The sequence below is a fragment of the Rhinoraja longicauda genome, chromosome 1 (assembly GCF_053455715.1).
Source record: "Rhinoraja longicauda isolate Sanriku21f chromosome 1, sRhiLon1.1, whole genome shotgun sequence".
NCBI lineage: Eukaryota > Metazoa > Chordata > Chondrichthyes > Rajiformes > Arhynchobatidae > Rhinoraja > Rhinoraja longicauda.
Genome location: NC_135953.1, coordinates 21,729,508 through 21,751,904, shown reverse-complemented (window position 1 = coordinate 21,751,904; position 22,397 = coordinate 21,729,508). Strand labels below are relative to the sequence as shown.

Genomic DNA, 22,397 nt, shown 5'->3' with positions numbered 1-22,397 from the left:
TTGAGCATCAGTTTACTAAACACGGAGAGCACTGCAACTGACACACATACGAGGATGTTTTTACGAGGACGTTGTCAGGACTTGAGGGTCTGAGCTATAGGGAGAGGTTGAGTAGGCTGGGACTCTAATCATGGGGTGCAGGAGGATGAGGAGTGATCTTATAGAGGTGTATAAAATCATGAGAGGAATAGATCGGGTAGATGCACAGAGTCTCTTGTCCAGAGTCCAAGAACGGGATAAGGGCCATTTAAGTTTATGGGAAAAAAACTTCTTCATTCAGTCAGCAGTGAATCAAATTTTCTGCCCCAGATGGCAGTAGATGGACACCTACTGAAGACCTGGTGAATCGAGGATAAGAGGACATAGGTTTAAGGTGAATGGGGAAAGATATTTAATAGGAATCTAAGGGGTAACTTTATCACACAAAGGGTAGTGGGTGTATGGAACAAGCTGTCAGAGGAGGTAGTTGAAGCAGGGATTATCCCAATGTTTAAGAAACAGTTAGACAGGTACATGGATAGGGCAGGTTTGGAGGGATATGGGCCAAGCAAGGGCAGGTGGAACTGGGATATGTTGGCCAGCATGGGCAAGTTGGGCTGAAGTGCCTGTTTACACACCAAAATACTTTATGGCTCTATGATGCTATATGTATTTCTGGCAACAACCCCCACTTAACTACATTCCAAACGTTCAGTGCATCAGTCTAACGTGTATGATTTATGATGGGCGACACGGTGGCGCAGTGGTAGAATTGCTGCTTTACAGCGCTTACAGCGTCAGAGACCCGGGTTCGATCCCGACTACAGGTGCTGCGAAGTTTGTACGTTCTCCCCGTGACCGCGTGGGTTTTTCTCCAAGATCTTCGGTTTCCTCCCACAATCCAAAGACGTGCAGGTTTGTAGGTTAATTGGCTTGATATTAAAAAAGTAAATTTTCCCTAGGATAGTGTTAGTGTGTGGGTGTCGTTGGTTGGGGCGGACTCAGTGGGCCAAAGGCCCTGTTTCCGCGCTATATCTCTAAACTAAACTAAAGTAAATTAAACTAAATTTGCACAACAAACCATCCCACCAAGCTTATTGTTTGTGATGGTTGCATCAATAGCCCATCCCAAAATTGAAAGAACTGTGCATCAAATTCAAGGGGATCAATTAGCAGTTTGCAATATTCAAAACTCAAAATGCTGATAAAACCCGCAATTCCGATAAAGACTTTAATCATTCACTAAAAACAAGGAACTGCAGATGCAGGTTGTTTTTTTAAAGACATAAAGTGCTGGAGTAACTCACGGGGTTAAGCAGTATCTCTGGGGAACATTTCAGGTTGCGATCTTTCTTCTGTTCTCCAGAAATGCTGCCTGACCCGCTGAGTTACTCCAACACTTTGTGTCTTTTTGTCAGCGGAAAGACAATACATAATTGCACCGTGTGCAGATACATTATAAGGGAATATCGTGAATAACATTTAGTGCAAGATAACGCCAGTAAAGCCCAATCAAAGATAGTCCGAGGGTCTCCAATGACTGCACAATGCTGCTGCCCTTCCTTCATTTTAACTGTGACTACACTTCCAAAGATCTTTGATGGCCGTAAGCCGTTTTGATGTGCCTGAATGCTGTGAAAGGTGCTATAAAAAGGCAACTTCTGTCTGTTCATATCTACAGTTGTTTGGTTTCTCAGAGTGTGCCTTTGTCCCTCTCCAAACAGCTGGGCCATGATGGTGCTACTCCAGAGAGCTGCTGGATGGTGGATGAAATGGAGATCACAGTGCCTACCAAAGGCATCATGTATGTCTTTCAGTGCAAATGCTGGCTTGCCAAAGACCGAGGGGATGGACTGACAGCTAGACTATTCAGCATCCTCGATGCAGAAACTATCCAAGTTGGCCAGAAGGTAAGGTCTTGCCTTACATAAAACAGTACAGCACAGGAACAGGCCCTTTGCCCCACAATGTCTGTGCCGAACATCATGCTAAAGGTAAACTCATCTCATCTGCCTGTACATGATCCATATCCCTCAGTTCCCTGCATTTCCCTGTGCCTATCTAAAAGCCTCTTAAACACCACTGTAAGATTGGAGAGTCATTGCAATGGAGGTAAACACAAAAAGCTGGAGTAACTCAGCGGGACATGCTGCATCTCTGGAGAGAAGGAATGGGTGACGTTTCAGGTCGAGACCCTTCTTCAGACTATAATATTGGCCTCCACCACCACCCTCAACAATGTGTTCCAGGCCTCCACTGGTCTCTGTGTACAAAAACTTGTCCCTCACATCTCCATTAAACTTTCCCCCTCTCACCTTGTAGCTACGCCCTCTGGTGTTCAACATTTTCTCCCGGGGCAAAAGGTTCAGCGTATCTCCCTCATCTATGCCTCTTCTCAGAACTTCCCGTAAATATAGAAGCTAAACTATCAGATGGTACCTGATGCAGAATCCAAATAGAAATGGTACAAATCTATCATATCGAAGAGAAATGATTGACACTGGTGAAATTCTCTGGTTAAATTTGTTATTTGTTAAGAGTGTTCAAGTAATATGATCGTTGAACAGGTCCCTTTCGAAGTAACAGTGATTACCGGTGACACTCCGAATGGTGGGACTGACGCCGACATTTACATGTCTGTCTTTGGAGTCAACGGGACCACGGAGGAGATGCTACTTGATAAAAATGGAGACAGGTCGGTTCCCGGTCATTTGCCGTTGCAGAAGTCTAGTGCTTCATCTTTTTCCCCACTTTTAACATTGACATTTGGCATTGTCTGAATCTACCTACATGATTCATCTCTTCGCTTTCCAAAGTTGGGAATGTTCTGGAAGCCTTTACTTTTCACTAAAATAAAATCCATCCTTTGCCAGTCAATTTGCGCAACATTTTTGATCGTACCGGGGCTTCGGTGTTTGGGGTGTTTTTTAAGGCTCTGAACAAATGTGCAGCATAATGAACCCATGAAAATCAGTATGTCACCTGATTAACCTTCTTAGTTTAGTTTGGAGGTACAGTGCGGAAACAGGCCCTTAGGCCCACCGAGTCCGCACCGATTGTAACATTATCCGACACACACTAGGGACAATTTACAATTATACCAGGCCAATCAACCTACAAACCTGTACGTGTTTGGAGCGGAAATTGCTGAAAAAAAACACACAGGTCACGGGGAGAATGTACAAATTCTGTACAGACAGCAACCGTATTCAGGATCAAACCCGGGTCTCTGGCACTGTAAGGCAGCAAATCTAGTGCTGCGCCACCGTGCCACCCTTTCATACTTGCTTATAACATAGAAGAACACCATTTGGCCCATCCAGACAATGATAGATCTTAAACAATTCCTTCACTCTCAATCCCCACTTATTTGTCTGCAATCTATTCCCTCTTGCTCATCCATCACTTCCACCCTGATTCTCCTACCACTCACTTAACTGTGGATAATTTACAGCCTCCCAACAGCAGCCTCCCAACAGCAGCCTCCCAACAACAGCCTCCCAACAACAGCCTCCCAACACCAGCCTCCCAACAACAGCCTCCCAACAACAGCCTCCCAACAACAGCCTCCCAACAACAGCCTCCCAACAACAGCCTCCCAACAACAGCCTCCCAACAACAGCCTCCCAACAACAGCCTCCCAACAACAAAATCAAGCAACGATAAATCAAACATTCTATGTCAGTTGTCTGGCTTCCATTCATTTTGTTCCAAACCTATGATTCTTGAGCATTATAGACAATAGAATATAGGTGCAGGAGTAGGCCAACCGGCCCTTTGAGCTAGCACCGCCATTCAATGTGATCATGGCTGATCATTCTCAATCAGTACGCCGCTCCTGCCTTCTCCCCATACCCCCTGACTCCGCTATCCTTAAGAGCTCTATCTAGCTCTCTCTTGAATGCATTCAGAGAATTGGCCTCCACTGCCTTCTGAGGCAGAGAATTCCACAGATTCACAATTCTCTGACTGAAAAAGTTTTTCCTCATCTCCGATCTAAATGGCCTACCCCTTATTGATAAACTGTGCCCCTTGTTCTGGACTCCCCCAACATTGGAAACATGTTTCCTGCCTCTAACGTGTACAACCCCTTAATAATCTTATACGTTTCCATGAAAGACAAGTACACGGATAGGAAAGGTTTAGAGGGGAAAGGGCCAATTGTTTAATTGTTTACTGTATGTCGTGTTGTACTTGCGAGCAAAGCACCAAGTGTAGTGGCCTGGCGGAGGCCAGAGAAAAGGCAAGACGCCAGGCAGTGTTTAGTAAGATTCTTTTATTAGGCTGTGAGCTCCTGCCCACAGCGTAGTTCTCCTAGGGATAAGATACGCCTTCCCTTGGTCTGGCTTTTAACCCCTTTCGCCTGTCCGTCACGTAACGAGGGGGCTGACCCAAGGAGTGGCCTGATCCGCCACAGGACCCCCCCCAAGAACCGGAGGTACAAAACGGACAGGAGGGCGCACGAGGCGACCAGCCCGGGTGCGCACCATGACCGGCGCAGGGACCGGCGACTGACCGACAGGTGGAGGGGTCGTAGCAGCCACTGGAGGGGGTAGCTTGGACGGGGGGGCGACAGCGCGGGCGGGGCTGTGCAACCGGCACCGGCCGATCAATGTCCACGTGTGCCGGCTTCAGCCGTGCGACCGAAACAGTCTCTCTGCGACCCCCCATGTCCAGAATGAATGTGGCCAAGCCGTGTTGCAGGACCCGGAAGGGGCCCTCGTACGGCCGCTGGAGAAGTGATCGGTGTGCGTCCCTGCGCAGGAACACAAACTGGCAGTCCTCCTGAGCGGCAGGGACGTGTGGCTGGAATGTCCCATGACATGACGTGGGCACAGGTGCCAGCCTGCCCACCGTCTGCCGAAGACGTTGCAGGGCGTCAGAAGGCTGCTCCACTCGACCCTGCGCTGGTGGGATGAACTCCCCGGGAACCGTCAAGGGGGCCCCGTACCCCAACTCGGCGGAGGAGGAGGCCAAGTCCTCCTTGGGTGCGGTGCGGATCCCCAGCAAAACCCACGGCAGGGCGTCCACCCAGTCTGGGCCCGTGAGCCGAGCCTTCAGGGCAGCTTTCAGCTGGCGGTGAAAGCGTTCCACCAACCCGTTCGACTGTCGATGGTACGCCGTAGTGTGGTGTAGGCTGACACCCAAGAGTCTTGCCATGGCCGACCACAGTTCCGAAGTGAACTGTGGCCCCCGGTCGGATGTAATGTCCAGTGGCACCCCGAACCGGGCGATCCAGTGCGCCGCCAAGGCCCGAGCGCAGGTGGCCGTCGAGGTGTCTGCCAGCGGAATGGCCTCCGGCCACCGCGTGAAGCGATCTACCACAGTGAAGAGGTGGGTCATGCCCCGGGACGGCGGCAGCGGCCCCACGATGTCCACATGAATGTGGTCAAAGCGCTGCCGAGGGACACGAAACTCTTGCAGAGGCGCACGCACGTGTCGCTGGATTTTTGAAGTTTGGCACGGGATGCAGGTGCGTGCCCAGTGTGCGACCTGCTTACGCAGCCCGTGCCACATGAAACGGGAGGATACAAGGGCCACCGTCGCCCGAATGGAGGGGTGAGACAGCCCGTGGAGCACCTCGAATACCCTGCGACGCCAGACGACAGGGACGATGGGCCGAGGCAGGCCAGTGGAGGTGTCGCACAACAGTGTTGTATCCCCGGGGCCACAGACAATGTCCTCCAGCTGCAGGCCGGACACGGCTGTACGATAGGCGGCCATCTCCTCGTCCCCCAGCTGTGCGGCTGCTAGGGCGGAATAGTCGATCCCCCCGGCCATTTGTAGGACGGCGTGGATCGCGGGTCTAGACAGGGCGTCGGCCACCCTGTTGTTTTTTCCCTCCACGAACCGAATTGAGGTGGTGTATTCCGACACATAAGCCAATTGTCTCTGTTGCCGCGCAGACCACGGATCCGAAACCTTGGCGAACGCAAAGGTGAGTGGCTTGTGGTCTGTGAACGCGGTGAAGGGTCTCCCCTCTAGGAAGTACCGAAAGTGGCGTACCGCGAGGTAGAGGGCGAGGAGCTCCCGGTCGAACGCGCTGTAATGCCGTTGGGCCCCGCTGAGGTGCCTGCTAAAGAAGGCGAGTGGCCGCCAACACCCGTCGATGTGCTGCTCTAGCACCGCGCCGACCGCCACCTCAGAAGCGTCCACGGTCAGGGCGGTTGGGGCATCCTCCTTAGGATGGACGAGCATCGTGGCCCTGGCTAGGGCCTCCTTAGCCTGCTCAAAGGCCGCTCCTGCTTCGTCGTCCCACTCGACCTCCTTGCGGCGACCAGCCATGAGGTGGAAGAGTGGGCGCATAGTTCTGGCCACCGACGGCAGGAAGCGGTGATAGAACGAGACCATCCCAACGAATTCCTGCAGGCCCTTGACAGTGGTCGGTCGGGGGAAACGGCGGACAGCTTCGACCCTGTCCGGAAGAGGTACCACCCCTTGTGGGGTCACCCGATGGCCGAGGAAATCGATGGCCGTCACCCCAAAACGGCACTTGGAAGTGTTGATGGACAAACCGTACTCGCTGAGGCGTTTACACAGCTGGCGGAGGTGGGTGCAGTGCTCCTGCTTCGAGCGGCTGGCCACGAGTACGTCGTCCAAGTACACAAAGACGAATTCCAGGCCACGGCACACACAGTCCATAAGCCGTTGGAAGGCCTGTGCGGCGTTCTTCAACCCGAACGGCATCCGTAGGAACTCGAATAGGCCGAACGGGGTGATGATGGCAGTCTTGGGGATGTCATCGGGGTGGACCGGGATTTGATTATATCCACGCACAAGGTCCACCTTGGAGAACACGGATGCTCCGGCCAGGTGGGCATTAAAGTCCTGGATGTGCGGAACCGGGTACCTGTCGGGAACGGTCGCGTCATTTAAGCGCCGATAGTCCCCGCACGGTCGCCAACCCCCGTCCGCCTTGGGGACCAAGTGGAGTGGTGACGCCCACGGGCTATCGGAAGGGCGCACGATGCCCATTGACTCCATCTGACGAAACTCCTCTCGAGCTAGACGGAGCTTGTCTGGAGCTCGGGCGTGCACGGGTGGCCCGGTGGTGGGGATGTGATGTTGCACCCCGTGCTTGGGAGCGGAGGAGGAGAAGTGGGTTTCCACAATGTCCGGGAAGTCCGCCAGGATGCGCGCGTACGTCGCATCCACGGACGACAGGTGTCCGACGTTGGGGGAGACCGGCCTCAGCGTGCTGGAGTGCACCAGGCGCTGCCGCCTGACATCCACGAGCATGGAATGCCCCCGCAGGAAGTCGGCGCCCAGCAGCGGCTGGGAAACATCAGCAATGATGAACCGCCACGTGAACCAGCTGTCGCCGAAGTTAAGGGCGAGCTGGCAGACCCCGTAAGTGTTGATGGGGCTACCGTTCGCCGCAGTGAGGAGGGGGCCGCGTTTGCCCGTATGGATATCGGCGGTGGAAGGAGGTAGGACGCTCACCTCTGCTCCAGTGTCGACGAGGAACCGACCCCCGGTGCGGCGATCCCGGGCGAACACACGATGGATCTGGCCGGCCGCCGAAGGGATCACTGACGGCCGGCCCTTGCGTTTCCCGGAAAGGCACAGGGTAGGCGACATTGCTTGGCGTTCGGTCCCCAACGACGGTGATAATAGCACCAGCCGCTTTTGCTGGTGTCCGGTGGTGGTGCAGACTGAGATGCCCACCAGCGACCTCCGGTGGTCTCCAGCGGTATTGGAGGTGGTGCTGCTTGGGCCGACCACCAGCGACCTCTGGTGGCGTCTGGCTGAATTGTCGGCGGTCCGTGCGAGAAGGGCGTGCCGGCACCGGGGTGCCCGATGGCGGCCGGATTCCGCCGCGGGGGTCGCCCTGAAACGGGGTCGACGGCGGCCCCAGCTTGCTGTTGGCCTTCCGACGCCGCGGAAAAGACGGCTAGGGCTTCCAGGTCCTCCCGACGGGACATCCAGATTTGATCAGCGCGCTCGCCCAGCCGCTGCATGTCGGTGAAGGGGTCCTCAGCGAGCTGAGAACGGAGGTCGACCGGGAGCTGCCGCAGGTAGGCCTGCTTAAATAAGAAACAGGGCAGGTGGTTGCCCATAAGGGCGAGCATGTCCTCCAGAAGGGCCGACGGCCGTCGGTCCCCGAGCCCCCCCTGGCTCATAACACGAGTTGCCCTCTCGGCGTCGCTGAGGCCGAACCTCCTGATAAGGAGTTCTTTAAGGCCCTTATATTTGTCATCCGCGGGGGGGTCATTAAGGTAAGGCTTTACTCGCCTTGCTGTCGCCTGGTCCAGGGCGCCGACGACATAAAAGTACTTCGTCAAGTCGACGGTTACCCCTCGCACAGCAAACTGTGCCTCTGCCTGCTGAAACCAGACCTCAGGCTCTTCGGTCCACAGGGTCGGGAGTTTGAGGGAGACGGCCTCGAGGTCGGCAGGACCGGGGGCGGCAGGACCGGGTTGCACATTATCGTTTGACATCACTACGTGTGATGTCCGTCGAGGTCACCAATGTAGTGGCCTGGCGGAGGCCAGAGAAAAGGCAAGACGCCAGGCAGTGTTTAGTAAGATTCTTTTATTAGGCTGTGAGCTCCTGCCCACAGCGTAGTTCTCCTAGGGATAAGATACGCCTTCCCTTGGTCTGGCTTTTAACCCCTTTCGCCTGTCCGTCACGTAACGAGGGGGCTGACCCAAGGAGTGGCCTGATCCGCCACACAAGGCAAATTCCTTGTATATGCGCATACTTGGCTTATAAAATGTATTCAATTCAATTCAAGTCAATTCAAAATGGGGGCTGGTGGGACTAGTGTAAATGGGGCATCTTGGTTGGCATGGACAAGTTGGGCTGAAGGATCTGCTTCTTTGCTGCATGACTCTCTGCCCTTACTTTCCAGATTTGAGAGAGGTCAAGAGGATACCTTCAACATGGTGATTTCCGATATTGGTCCACTCAGCAAAGTAAGGATTCGCACTGATGCCAAAGGATGTCGTCCCGACTGGTTCCTAGATAAGGTGATGCCGAGACTTCAACATTAGATCAGAGCTGAACAGAACACAATGGCCAGGGAACTGGAATAAGAATAAGAAAGTTGGAAACTATTTCCTCTGGTGGGAAGAATAGAGAAGACACAGAGTGCGGAATATAGTTCTCAGTATTGCAGTGCATCGGTTCCATTGTCCAATTCCAAATGTTCATAGTGGAGGCAGAGGTGAATCGGACAGTACCCTACTTTAGATGATAAGACCATAAGACATAGGAGCAGAATTAGGCCATTCGGCCCGTCGAGGCTCCACCACCATTTAATCATGGCTGATCTATGACTCTCTGCGAAGCAGTACACACACATAGCGATACATACATACATTGATGGTGACAAAATAGAAATGGACGAAAGCTTCAAGTTCTTTGGAATCACCAGCAATTTGTCCTGGACCAGCCACGTCAAAGCGATGGCCAAGAAAGCACACCAATGCCTCTACTTCCTTAAAAGGCTTAGGAAGTTTGGCGTGTCCCCAACAACCCTCACCAACTTCTATAGTAAAAAGCATTTTATCGAGATGCATCATAGAATGATTTGGGAATATCTCCATCAAAGACCACAAGAAATTGCAGAGTTGTGGACGTGGCCCAGACCATCACGCAAACCAGCCTGCTCTTCTTGTTCCTTTTGTACCTTCCGCCAGATGGAAGCAGGGAGAAGGAGGAATGCCTGGGTGGGACAGGTCTTTGATTATGTTTACTGCTTTTCCAAGGCAGCGTGAAGTGTAGCTAGTGTCCAATAGTGGGAAGCCTGGTCTGTGTGATGGACTGGGCTACATCTACAACTCTGCAATTTCTTGTGATCTTGGGCAGAGCTGGTCCGAAAGAAAGCTATGATGTAATCGACAATACGCTTTCTATGGTGCATCTATCAACGGTTGACTCCATTGGAGACATGCCAAATTAACCTCAGTCTCCTATGGAGGAAGTGGTATTGGTGTGCCTTCTTGGCAGTCACATCAAAGTGGTCCTCCACAAATCATTGGTAATATTAACACCACGGAACTGGAATCTCGCAACATTTGCTGCCTTCTTCAACAGTTGCTCTAGGGGAGCACAATGGGGTCAACTGGTAGAGCTGTTGCTTTGCAGCGCCAGAGACTCCGGGTTCGAATCCAGGAATTCAGGAATGAGCGGGTTAGCATATGATAGAGAGCACTGGGCCTCTGCTAGAGTTTAGAAGGTTGAGGGAAAGAAGGTTCGATATGGGAGTGGCCTGACCCTTGGGAGCTGCCACAGGACCCCCCCCCCCCAGAACCGGAGGCATGAAACGGACTGGCGGGTGCACAACCCGACCTGATCGCGTGCGCTGGTCAGCCGACGCAGGGGCCGGCGAAGGGAGCTGAGAAGGAGGACGCCCACGAGGCCGAGGTTGGGCAACCAGCACCGACTGGTCGATGTCCAGATGGGCCGGCTTCAGGCGATCGACCGACAGTCTCACGCCGGCCCCCCATGTCCAGCACAAAGGTGGTTGGCCCATGTTGCAGCACCCGGAATCTGTGGCAGCTCCTCGTACGGCCTCTGGAGCGGCGTTCGGTGTGCGTCATGGCGCAAGAAGACATAAGGGCAGTCCCGGAGGGCTGGTGGCACGTGAGGGCGAAAGGCCCCATGGCGAGATGTTGGCACTGGCGCAAGCTTGCCCACCTGCTTGCGGAGGCACTGTCGGGCGGTCGAGGGTGGCTCCTGTTGTCCTTGCGCCGAGATGCACACGGGAAGCGGAGAGTAGTGTGGCGGGTGCTTGAGAAAGCCCGGAATGAAGGCGAGGAGCCAGGCAAATTCTGTAGAGGCTTTAATGAGCACAGCACATTAGAGACTGACTGACTGGGCTCGCGCCAAAATCCTTGCTACTTATCTGTGTAACTGGGAGCCACCCCCAGATTATCTCTGCAGCTGCGAGCTGCCCCCGGACATGTCCATCACCGTGCTGGAAGGTTTGATATGGGAGTGGCCTGACCCTTGGAAGCCGCCACAACAATAATAAATCTAAACCATCACCTTCTCCTGCACGATTAAGAATGGAAAATAAATGTTTGGGATGCCAATGTCCCAGATATGAGATATTATTATATCGTTATAACTTGTTTTATTTTAATATCACTGGTAAGAGCATAAGACATGGGAGCAAAATTAGGCCATCAGTCCATCAAGTCTACCCCACCATTCGATCATGGATGATTATTTTTCCCTCATCGCTATTCTTCTGCCTTCTCCCCGTAATCTTTGATGTTGAGAGTAGCGTGATACTAAGAAATAGTGAGAAATCAGCAGATTGCTTCCCGGGAGCAATCTTTCTATCGTCCATGAAGGTAAACAAATCTCCAGGGCCTGATCAGATATATCCGAGGACACTATGGGAAACCAGAGAGGAAATTGCGGGAGCCCTGGTTGAAATTTATGAGTCGTCTTTAAAACAGGTAGGCTGGAGGATGCAAATGTTCAAGAAGGGCAGCAGGGAAAATGCTGGGAACCATAGGCCAGTGAGCTTAAGATCTGTAGTTGGAAAGTTACTCAAGAGTACTCTGAGGGATAGGTTATACAGGCAATTAGATGGACAAGGGCTAATTAGGGATAGTCAGCATGGGTTTGTATGTGGGAGGACATATCTCACAAATCTGAATTAGTTCTTTTGAAGACGTGACCAAAAAGGTCGATGAGGGCATAGTTGTAGATGTTGTACATACGGACTTCAGTAAAGCATTCGACAAGGTTCCGCATGGTAAGCTTCTCTGGAAGGTTAGATCGCATGGGATCCAAGGAGAGATAGCTGAATGGATAGGAAATTGGCTTCATGGAAGGAAATAGAGGGTGATTGTGGAAGGTTGCTTCTCAGACTGGAGGCCTGTGACTAGTGGTGTGCCTCAGGGTTCAGTGCTGGGCCTGTTACAGTTATCGATATCAATGATGAGAACGGCAAGATTAGCAGGTTTGCAGATGATGCAAAAGTGGGTGGTTTTGCAGATAGTGAAGATAGTTGTGAAAATTGCAGCAGGATCTTGATCGAATGGTTGAGGAATGGTTGATTGATTTTAATACTGAGAAATGTGAGGTGTTGCATTTTGGGAAGTCTAACATGGGCAGGACCTACATAGTGAATGGTAGGCATCTATGGAGTGTTGTAAAGCAGAGGGATCTAAGAGAGCAGGTGCATGGTTCCTTGAAGGTGGAGTCACAGGTAGATTGGGTCGTTAAAAAGATGTTTGGCACATTGGCTTTCATCAGTCAGAGTACTGAGTATAGAAGTTGGGAGGTCATGTTGCAGTTGTACAGATGTTGGTGAGGCAGCATTTAGAGTATTGTGTTCAGTTCTGGGCATCATGTTATATGAAAGATGTTGTAAGCTGGAAAGGGTACAGAGAAGATTTACAAGAAAGTTGCCATGGCGAGAAGGTCTGAGTCATAGGGAGAGGTTGAGTAGGCTGGGGCTCTACTCCTTGGAGCGTAGAAGGATGAGGGGTGATCTTATTGAGGTATGTAAAAATCATGAGAGGAATAGATCGGGTAGATGCACAGAGTCTCTTGCCCAAAGCAGGCGAATCGAGAACATGGGGACATCGGTTTAAGGTGAAAAGATCTAATAGGAATCTGAGGGGTGACGTTTTCATACAAAGGGTGGTGGGTGTATGGAACAAGCTGCCAGAGGAGGTAGTTGAGGCTGGGATTATCCCAACATTTAAGAAACAGTTAGACAGGTGCATGGATAGGACAGGTTTGGAGGGATATGGACCAAACGTGGGCAGGTGGGACTAGTGTAGCTGGGACATGTTGGCCAGTGTGGGCAAGTTGGGCCGAAGGGCCTGTTTCTATGATGCTATGACTCTTTGAGGTCGTATTTTCCATCTCCATTAATCCCTCCATTTGAGGGATTATTGGCAGATTGGGCCTACATTCTCTTAAAGTTAAAAGAGTTAGAGCTAATCCCATGAATGGGTTAATACTCTCCCAGGGTTTGAGAAGGTGAGGGCAGAGTTGATGCTGCCCCTGGATGTGGAGCAAGGAAGGGGTCAATGTCTCAAGGGATCAGACATTCAGGATAAAAATGAAAAGTAATCTGATCACCCAGAGGGCAGATTTAATCTTTGTAAATGTCTACCCAAGAGGGCTGCAGAGCATCAAGCACTGCATATATTCTAGTCAGAGATTTTCTGATATTAAAGAAAAGAAGAATTAGGTAGTGAGTGGAGGTAAGAGAAAGAACATAGAATAGTGCAGCACAAGAACAGGACCTTCGGCCCACAATCTCTGTGCCGAACATGATGCAAGACTATCTCTTATCTACCAGTGCATAATCCAAATCCATCCATTCCCTGCCTTTCCATGTCCTGCCTTTCCATATGCCTATTCAAAAGCCTCTTAAATGCCACTATGGCATCTGCCTCAACCACCAACTCTGGCAGCGCGTTCCAGGCATTCACCACCCTCTGTGTAAATAACTTTCCCTGCACATTTCCTTCAAACTTTGCCCCTCTCACCTTAAAGCCATGCCCTCTAGTATTTGAATACCACTGATGCTGAGGTAAAGGATCCGTCATGATGTTATTCAATGGGGCAGTGGGCATGAGCGAACAAAAGACCTATTCTTGTTTCTACTTCTCATGTTCTTGATGACACATGTCCATTGCTGACTTGCGATGGAAGAACAGAAATTAGATTGCAGGGAGATAGAAACACAGAAACATAGAAAATAGGTGCAGGAGTAGGCCATTCGGCCCTTCGAGCCAGCACCGCCATTCAATGTGATCATGGCTTTGATCATGGAGATCAAAGAACTTGGATGGGAAGTGAGCCTTGTTCATCTCAGCCAGGCTGCAAATATTTCTCTTTGTTCTTATAGATTTTCATGCTGAATCAAAACACAATGGAAATGACGGCATTTACCTTCAATGACTGGCTGTCGAAAACCCGCGGCACCAAGAGGTTGACCATCTGCGAGCTGGCGGCTGTGGTCGACGAAGAAGTGATGATGGATAAAACAACCTACGCCATCAGCGTAAAAACCAGTGACGTTTCAGGTTGGTAAGAGCAGGATCGCTGAGTGTCAACAGCCACCACTCTCACCGAAGTGTAATACGGTGATGATGAAAACTCATCCAATTGCAACCTGAATTTGGAATTGGAATTGGAATTTGAAATGGGAACAGCTCCATCCAAGACCACAAGAAATTGCAGAGAATTGTAGACGTAGCCCAGACCATCGCACAAACCAACCTCCCTTCTGTTGACTCCATTTACATTTCACGCTGCCTCGCCAAGGCCACCAGCATAATCAAGGACGAGTCTCACCCCGGTCTCTCCCTCTTCTCCCCTCTCCCATCAGACAAGAGGTACAGAAGTGTGAAAACGTACCTCCAAGTTCAGAGACAGTTTCTATTTAACTGTAATCAGGCAACTGAACCATTTTATCAACAACTAGTGAACGGTCCTGAGCTACTAACTACCTCATTGGAGACTCTCAGACTATCTCTAATCGGACTTTAGTGGACTTAATCTTGCACCAAATGTTACTCCCTTTATCATGTATCTGTGCACTTTGGACGGCTTGATTGTAATCATGTATTGTCTTTTCGCTGACTGGTTAGCACGTAACAAAAGTTTTTCACTGTACCTCGGTACACGTGACAATAAACTAAACTAACCTAAAAAAGGGAAATTATAAGAAGCCAGAAGTAAAAGCAAGAAAATGTGGAAAACACTCAGGATGGTCAGGCAGCATCTGTGGAAAGGAGAACAGTTAATATTTCAGGGCAATGACTTTATATCGACGGGGTTAACAGGTAGAATAACTATAGAGTTATGACATCCATGTATCAATTAACTGCAAGATGCTTCCTTTCTCCTTGACTTGCAATCATATGATGTAACTGCTCCAATACATCAAGGAATTAGTGGAGATGTACAAGACTATGGTTTTTTTTGGGGCTAAACACATAAGAGTGAAGAGATTCACTATTGAATGCAATACAAGTGAATGTATGGAGTTAAGTATTAATGTGATAATTATTCAAGAAAGTTAACTAAGTATTACATAATTAGTAATATTGTGAGCAATGGAAACTCAGCTTAATTTCAAGCAATGTTTGTAAACCAACGGAAATGGGGAATAAAACAATTTCTCAGAAAGTCAGATCTTGGTCCCATAAGATCACCCAATCTTCACCTTCACAGGAAGGGGTGTCCGATTTGTTAGTGAATGACATTCACTCACTTACATTGAAATTACACTAACTGGCTATCTGTCGAACGCAGGAGCTGGGACAGACGCCAACGTGTTTATCATCATCTTTGGAGAGCATGGTGACACAGGCACTCTGGCGTTGAAACAGTCCAACAACTCCAATAAATTTGAGAGGAAAGCCTTGGACGTCTTTAAGTTCACAGACATGCTGAGCCTGGGAAACCTGTCCAAAGTCCGCATATGGCATGACAACAAGGGTAAGTGCCATCCTGAACTTTCAACCACAAACCTGGTCATTAAATTTACCACCTACCGATTTGCTGTTCTGTTTATTTCTTCGCTTTGTTTTCTGCTGCTTGTTGACCCCCAAAAAGTAAGAGAAGACGATAGGTGAAACAGTGTGAGAACCGCGAGACAGTCGAGCGTTTAATTGTCATATGTACAAACACTGAACAATTAAATTGTGACTTGCAGCAGCACAACAGGTTTGCAATTATCCAATCACTGCCAATGTGAACTCAATCTGACCATGAGGAACTTGCATTTTCCAAGTCCGACCCAACCCAGGGATATTGGCTAAATTTAGTTTAGAGATTCAGCATGAAAGCAGGCCCTTCGACCCACCGAGTCCATGCCAACTAACGTTCACCCATGAATGAGATCCACGTTAAGCCAGTTTTACATCCTACACACTACAGCCAAGTAACCGACAAACAGGACACGGACATCGAGTCAAAGTTAACATCTTTGCCCAAGAAGGAGCTGGTGATGTCCTATGCCAACACCACGGGCAGACATTTACATCCCCCCTTTTCATGGCACCAAGACCCGATTTTGATTAGTACGGGTGTCAGGGGTTACGGTGAGAAGGCAGGAGAATGGGGTTGAGAGGGAAAGATAGATCAGTCATGATTGAATGGCGGAGTAGACGATGGGCCGAATGGCCTAATTCTGCTCCTCGAGTATATGAACTTATGAATTTGAAACAGACACGTGAGAACCATGTTCTGTTGCCTGGCCACTCCATTACGATGTACCCTGGCACTGAAACTAAGGCCATTCAGAAAGCGACACTTCTCAATTACCCTCCCCTCCTTCATCTTCTCCCTGGCCAAATGAACATTAAACACAACCACCAACCTGACCACAAGACAGAGGCAAATGATGAAGTGCCGAGACAACCTGGCATGCATCAAACCATCCCCAACTGCCCCCAATGCTTTGTCAGAATACGTATACACCTAATGTTTCATTAGAATAAACACCTGTTGCTGTTCAGGGCTGAATCTTTCAACAGAGTACACATACACACCCATCCTGACTCAAGTCTGAACGCATCGTGTGATCCCTTCCGCCTGGATGAGAAAGACAAGTTAATTCCTTGAATACAGATCCAGAAAAATAAACCTAATTTAGTCTAGAGATGCAGCATGGAAACAAGCCCTTCGGCCCACCAGGTCCGCACCAACCAACGATCACTCATAAATTAGTTCTATGTTATCCCTACTTTGCTTCCTGCACGCTACAGCCAATTAACCTACAAACCTGCACATCTTTCGGATGTGGGAGGAAACCGAAGCTCCCAGAGAAAACCCACACAGTCACAGGGAGAGCATACAAACTCCATCCAGGCAGCAACCGTAGGCAATATTGAACCGGGGTCTCTATCGCTGTAAGGCAACGACTCAACTGCTGCGCCGCCCCAAGTTCTCTGGTTCTCATTGTCCCGTTTGGACTTCTCCAGGAACCGGCAGCAAGGGCACGAGAATGTGCATGAGAACCTCTTCAACCATTGCACCCTGCACTGTTAATATTCAAAGCCATATCAGATTATCGTCGATGGACATTTTGGACGGCATGGACAAGTTGGGCCGAAGGGCCTGCTTCCATGCAGTGCTACTCTATAAAGTCTTTTCTCACCCTTCAGGCCCAGCAGCTGGTTGGCACTTGGATCAAATTGAAGTGAAGGATGAAACGATGGAGGAATCGTTCCGATTTCCCTGTGACCGCTGGCTTGCCAAGAGAGAGGATGATGGGCAGATCATCCGTGAAATCCCCTGCGCCAACAATGACATTTTGGACCTCTCGGAACGCACACGTAAGTTGGATGTACAAACGTCACATATTCCTATGCTGAATAGCACTCCAGGGGGTGGCAAAACACAGAACATGGATCACAGAAGTGATTGTGGCCAAGATAATGTCCGGTTCAGTTGCCCACATGTGCCTATTGTACAGATCCAATCCAACCCTTTAGTCAGGGGGTGGTGAATCTGCGGAATTCTTTGGCACAGAAAGCTGTGGAGGCCAAGTCAGTGGATATTTTTAAGGCAGAGATAGATAGATTCTTGATTAGTACAGGTGTCAGAGGTTATGGGGAGAAGGCAGGAGAATGGGGTTAGGAGGGAGAGTTAGAGCCGCCAAGATTGAATGGCGGAGTAGACTTAATGGGCCGAATGGCCTAATTCTACTCCTTTCCTTATGACCTTATGACCCTTGTGTAGGAAGGAACTGCAGGCATACCTAAAAGCACCTTTTGCATACCTTCCATTCATTTGTTTCTTTAACCTTATGAGAGGCACCGATATTCTCAGTTTCAGTTCAGTTTAGTTTATTGTCACATGTACCAAGGTACCGTGAAAAGCTTTTGTCGCGTGCTAATCAGTCAGCAGAAAGACAATACATGTTTACAATCGAGCCATTTATAGTGTATAGATACATGATAAGGGAATAACGTTTAGGGCAAGGTAAAGCCAGTAAAGTCCGATCAAAGATAGTCCGAGGGTCACCAATGAGGTGGATAGTAGTTCACGACAGCTCTCCAATTGTGGTAGGATGGTTCAGTTGCCTGATAACAACCTTCTTCGCTTGGCTAGGCTATGAAATCCTTGTCATGACCAGTGACAGAAACGATGCTGAGACAAAGGAGAATGGCTGGATTATTCTTGAAGGGAAGAAAGGGAAATCCAAGGAACTCACACTGGAGAATTCATCCAAGAAAAAGAAGTTCCTGAGGTAAAGTTTCCATTACTTTATTTATTGCTCCAGGCTCAGATGTGTAGACTTGAAACGAATGGATAGAAAGGAGATAAATCATCAGGTGTTTGAGTTTTCACAGGATAACTTGCAGAGGCAGAAAGCTAATGAACTTTGTAATACTGAATCATGGAAATCAAATTTGAAAGGACTACTAAGATAGGTTGTTCAAGAAACATTTAGACAGGTACATGGATAGTACAGGTTTAGAGGGATATGGGCTAAACGCAGGCAGGTGGGACTAGTGTAGATGGGGCATGTGGGCATTGGGCCAAAGGGCCTGTTTCCACACTGTATGACTCTATGACTCTCCAATTACAAAACCCATACATTTATACTCTGGCCCATTGGAATTTAATAGGAACAGGAAAGAAAATCAAAATTCAGAAATTTCCAAAAAGCTCCATGTTGAACTTGTGTCTTTTTTCCCCCCGAGGAATTTCAGAATTGATCGCTGGCATTAATCATCTGCATTTCCTTTCTCTTCAGGGGGGCAAAGGACAAATTTGAATTTTCTTCAAAAAACGTTGGTGACATAGCGACAATTTTAGTGGGTCACTGTCCACGGGATGGGCGGAAGTTCACTTCAAAGAATGATGTGGAGTGGCACGTTAAGGAGGTTATCGTGACCGAGAAGGAGCTTGGGAACAAGTAAGTTCAAGTGTGTGGGAAGGAACTGCAGATGCTGGTTTAAACTGAAGGTAGACACGAAATGCTGGAGTAACTCAGCGGGACAGGCAGCTTCCCTGGATGGAAGGAATGGGTGACATCTCAGGTCGAGACCCTTGTTTATTACTGTGAAATCATGTAAACACGTGTTCTCCCTACAGGTACATCTTTGAATGCAATGCAAAAGTAAAGCTGAGCCATAAAAGAGATGAATACAAGGTGTTCGAGTGCACTAAAATAGTGGAGAGCTTCGCCAGCAAGGTACGCAGTTTAGTGCCTGTCAAATATGAAATCATCGTCGTCACCAGTGATGTAAAAGGTGCCGGAACCGATGCCAATGTTTCCATAACCATTTACGGAACTAACGGGGATTCGGGCAATCGTAAGCTGAAGCACAAATTCCGGAACCTCTTTGAGCGGGGCAGCACGGACCGTTTCATTCTCGAGGTACTGGATTTGGGAGAGTTGACAAAGGTGAAAATTGAGCACGACAACGCCAATGCCAACTCTGGCTGGATGCTGGAGCGTGTGGAGATTACCAACACCGCCACCGGGGTCACCACCATCTTCCCATGTGGCAAATGGCTGGACAAGAAGAAGGGAGATGGGCTGATGCACAGAGAGTTATACCCTAAATATTAACTTGTGGCAAGAGCCCACTCCTCCCTTCTGATGTGCAGGAAAGAACTGCAGATGCTGGGTTAAATCGAAGGTAGACACAAAATGGTGGAGCAACTCAGCGGGGCAGGCAGCATCTCTGGAGAGAAGGAATGGGTGACGTTTCGGGTCGGGACCCTTCTGAAGTATTCCCCTCTTTTACTGACCCATGCGAGGATGTTTCCAGAGCCAACTTATCCTGCTGGTGGTTTTTAATGGATGATCCTCGGCAAAAAGATATATCAGCAGACTATTCAACACTAAACCCGCTCTTACCGACTGTCCTATGAGCTACGAAATCTCAATGTGGGGAGCTCGTGTCCTGTACATGGTAACTTGTAGCAAGGGGAGGTCAGGGAACATGCTTACCTTCAAGACAGTAGGAACGAGTGCTTGGTTGCTTAAATTGGGTTCAGTGGGATTGGAAGGACAAGCTCAGGTTCAGCTTTGTTGAGGTTCAGAGATCTTTGAGTCAAGCCAGACCCATCAATGCTTTTGCATGACCCAGCAATCTTCTTCTTGTCGGAAGATTGTCTCCAGTGCCTCCCTCCTTCTTAATCTTGTCTGCTGTATTGACTGCCCGTCTTGCATTTATGCGTCTTGCATTTTGTTCACTCAGCAGCAGATTTATCGATACTGCTGTCAGAAGGCAACAGACTCCAAACTCAGCAGGCCAGGCGGCCTGAAGAAGGGTCCTGACCAAAAACCTTGCCTGTCCATTCCCTCCACAGATGCTGCCTGACCCACTGAGTTCCTCCAGCAGTTTGTTTTTGCTCAAGATTCCAGCATCCACAGCCTCTGCTTTCTGCTAGGTACTCAATTTAGTTTAGTTTAGTTTGTTGTCATGTGGTACAGTGAAAAGCTTTTGTTGCATGCTAACCAGTCAGCAGCAACCATGCTAACCAGTCATACATTATTACAATTGAGCCATCCACAGTGAACAGATACATGATAAAGGGAATAACGTGAATAAAATTTAGTGTAAGATAGAGTCCAGTAAAGTCAGACTACCTTTGATCGGACTATCTTTGAGGTTTACCAAAAAAAGACACAAAGTGCTGGAGTTATGCAGCCGGTCAGGCAGCATCTCTGGAGAACGTGGATAGGTGACGTTTCTGGTTGGGACCCTTCTTCAGACCCAGTCCAGGTAGATTACGGTGTCCGTGAAGTCTCGTGGGGGTAGAGTATTGACTTTGCCTCCAGTCCTGAGAACTCACCTGGCCAGGACTACAACCATGGCTCCAGTAACGTAATCCTGCCAGCAGTGTCACCATTGAGGCACCCATAGAGTTAACCCCTCAGAGGGTAATTGCTGGGGCCAGCATTGGTTGTTAGTTGAAGTACATCAGAAGTTGCAAGGTCTATGAGCAGCCTGGGGTCAGTTCTGAAGATGCCCAAACAAGTCTCCTACTGTCAAGAGACTTTGAATTACAGAAAAAGGAACAAACTTGAAAGATATGTCATTTTATTGTCCCATGGCAAGGTTTCATTCTAAAGGTCCTATTTATGATATTGAGTGCAGAAATGGGGATTATGCAAATTGGGACATCATGAAGTGTGCATCTTATGTTGGGGAAACCTCAAATGAATAGTCCAGCTCAATTTCCCAGTGTTTGCCCCTGAAATTATCCTTATTGACATTCAACTTGGGTTAAGTTATTTATGATAACTATTTACTCATAAAGTCAACCACTAAAATTCTGCATTTCTGAATGTTAAGCTTCAGAGGTGAGCATTTAGTGTTGAGCTGAGAAGGAATTTCTTTACACCAAAGAATCTTTGGTGTTCTCTACCTCCAACACAATTCTACCAAGCTAGAGGCTTTAAACCTCCATCTGTGACCAACCCATGGTACATCTCTTCAGTCGGCACGTCTACTTTGTGGCTTATTTGTTTAATTTAGTCAAGAGCCTTCTCTTGACACTTTATGACTTCCCTCAGTACTTCATTTTGCACCTCTTCCCACCCTACCTGTGGTCTAGTTTAACTCAAACTCAAGTCTTGAAAAGTTCCAAAAGCTGACCTGATGGGAAACTGAAACCATTTGATATTGGGTTGTCATCATCCGAGCCAAAATTGGCTTACTAAATTAAACTATGGATGGAACCACTGTTCAGCAGGAACTTATAATGTGCCTTATACATACTGCGCTGAGCTCAAATAGGGGGGGAGGTGGGACAATCAACTGGTTATCCAGGTTCACTGTCATCTAGGATGCCTCTCCCTGAATGTCAGGGAAACTGTAGAGAAAGGACATCCCAGCCCTTCCTATAATTTATGCTCATTAACCGATTGTGATTTTTGCCAATTACTGCTCTGTGTGGCAGACAAGCCAAACTATTCTTGTTGTTCTGTCATATAATCTCAGATTCTAACAGAATGCTTATGACATAACAGTGAAGAGAAGACATCTTCATTATCAAAGAGTTCATTATCAAAGATTGGTTCAGAAAAGGAAAGGTAGAGGCAGGAAACATGTTCCCAATGTTGGGGGAGTCCAGAACAAGGGGCCACAGTTTAAGAATAAGGGGTAGGCCATTTAGAACGGAGATGAGGAAGAACTTTTTCAGTCAGAGAGTGGTGAAGGTGTGGAATTCTCTGCCTCAGAAGGCAGTGGAGGCCAGTTCGTTGGATGCTTTCAAGAGAGAGCTGGATAGAGCTCTTAAGGATAGCGGAGTGAGGGGGTATGGGGAGAAGGCAGGAACGGGGTACTGATTGAGAGTGATCAGCCATGATCGCATTGAATGGCGGTGCTGGCTTGAAGGGCTGAATTGCCTACTCCTGCACCTATTGTCTATTGTCTAAATCGGAGAACAAGGTCAATATTGAAAGATCGGCTTCCCCATGGTCCAAGCATGAGAAATAGCTAGGCATGAAAACATGA

The 22,397-nt window shown here is 48.9% G+C and overlaps 1 protein-coding gene across 1 annotated transcript in view; it reads left to right on the top strand.

The window, feature by feature from the left end:
* loxhd1a (lipoxygenase homology PLAT domains 1a) overlaps positions 1–19,571 on the top strand; it is a 157,538-nt gene extending 137,967 nt beyond the window's left edge. The window contains 9 exon segments of the mRNA XM_078409311.1: positions 1,704–1,889; positions 2,547–2,674; positions 8,834–8,951; positions 13,811–13,988; positions 15,223–15,408; positions 17,079–17,249; positions 18,028–18,166; positions 18,677–18,838; positions 19,018–19,571. Coding sequence (XP_078265437.1) covers positions 1,704–1,889; positions 2,547–2,674; positions 8,834–8,951; positions 13,811–13,988; positions 15,223–15,408; positions 17,079–17,249; positions 18,028–18,166; positions 18,677–18,838; positions 19,018–19,498 — 1,749 coding nt within the window. The 3' untranslated portion in view covers positions 19,499–19,571.
* The last annotated feature ends 2,826 nt before the right edge of the window (positions 19,572–22,397 follow it).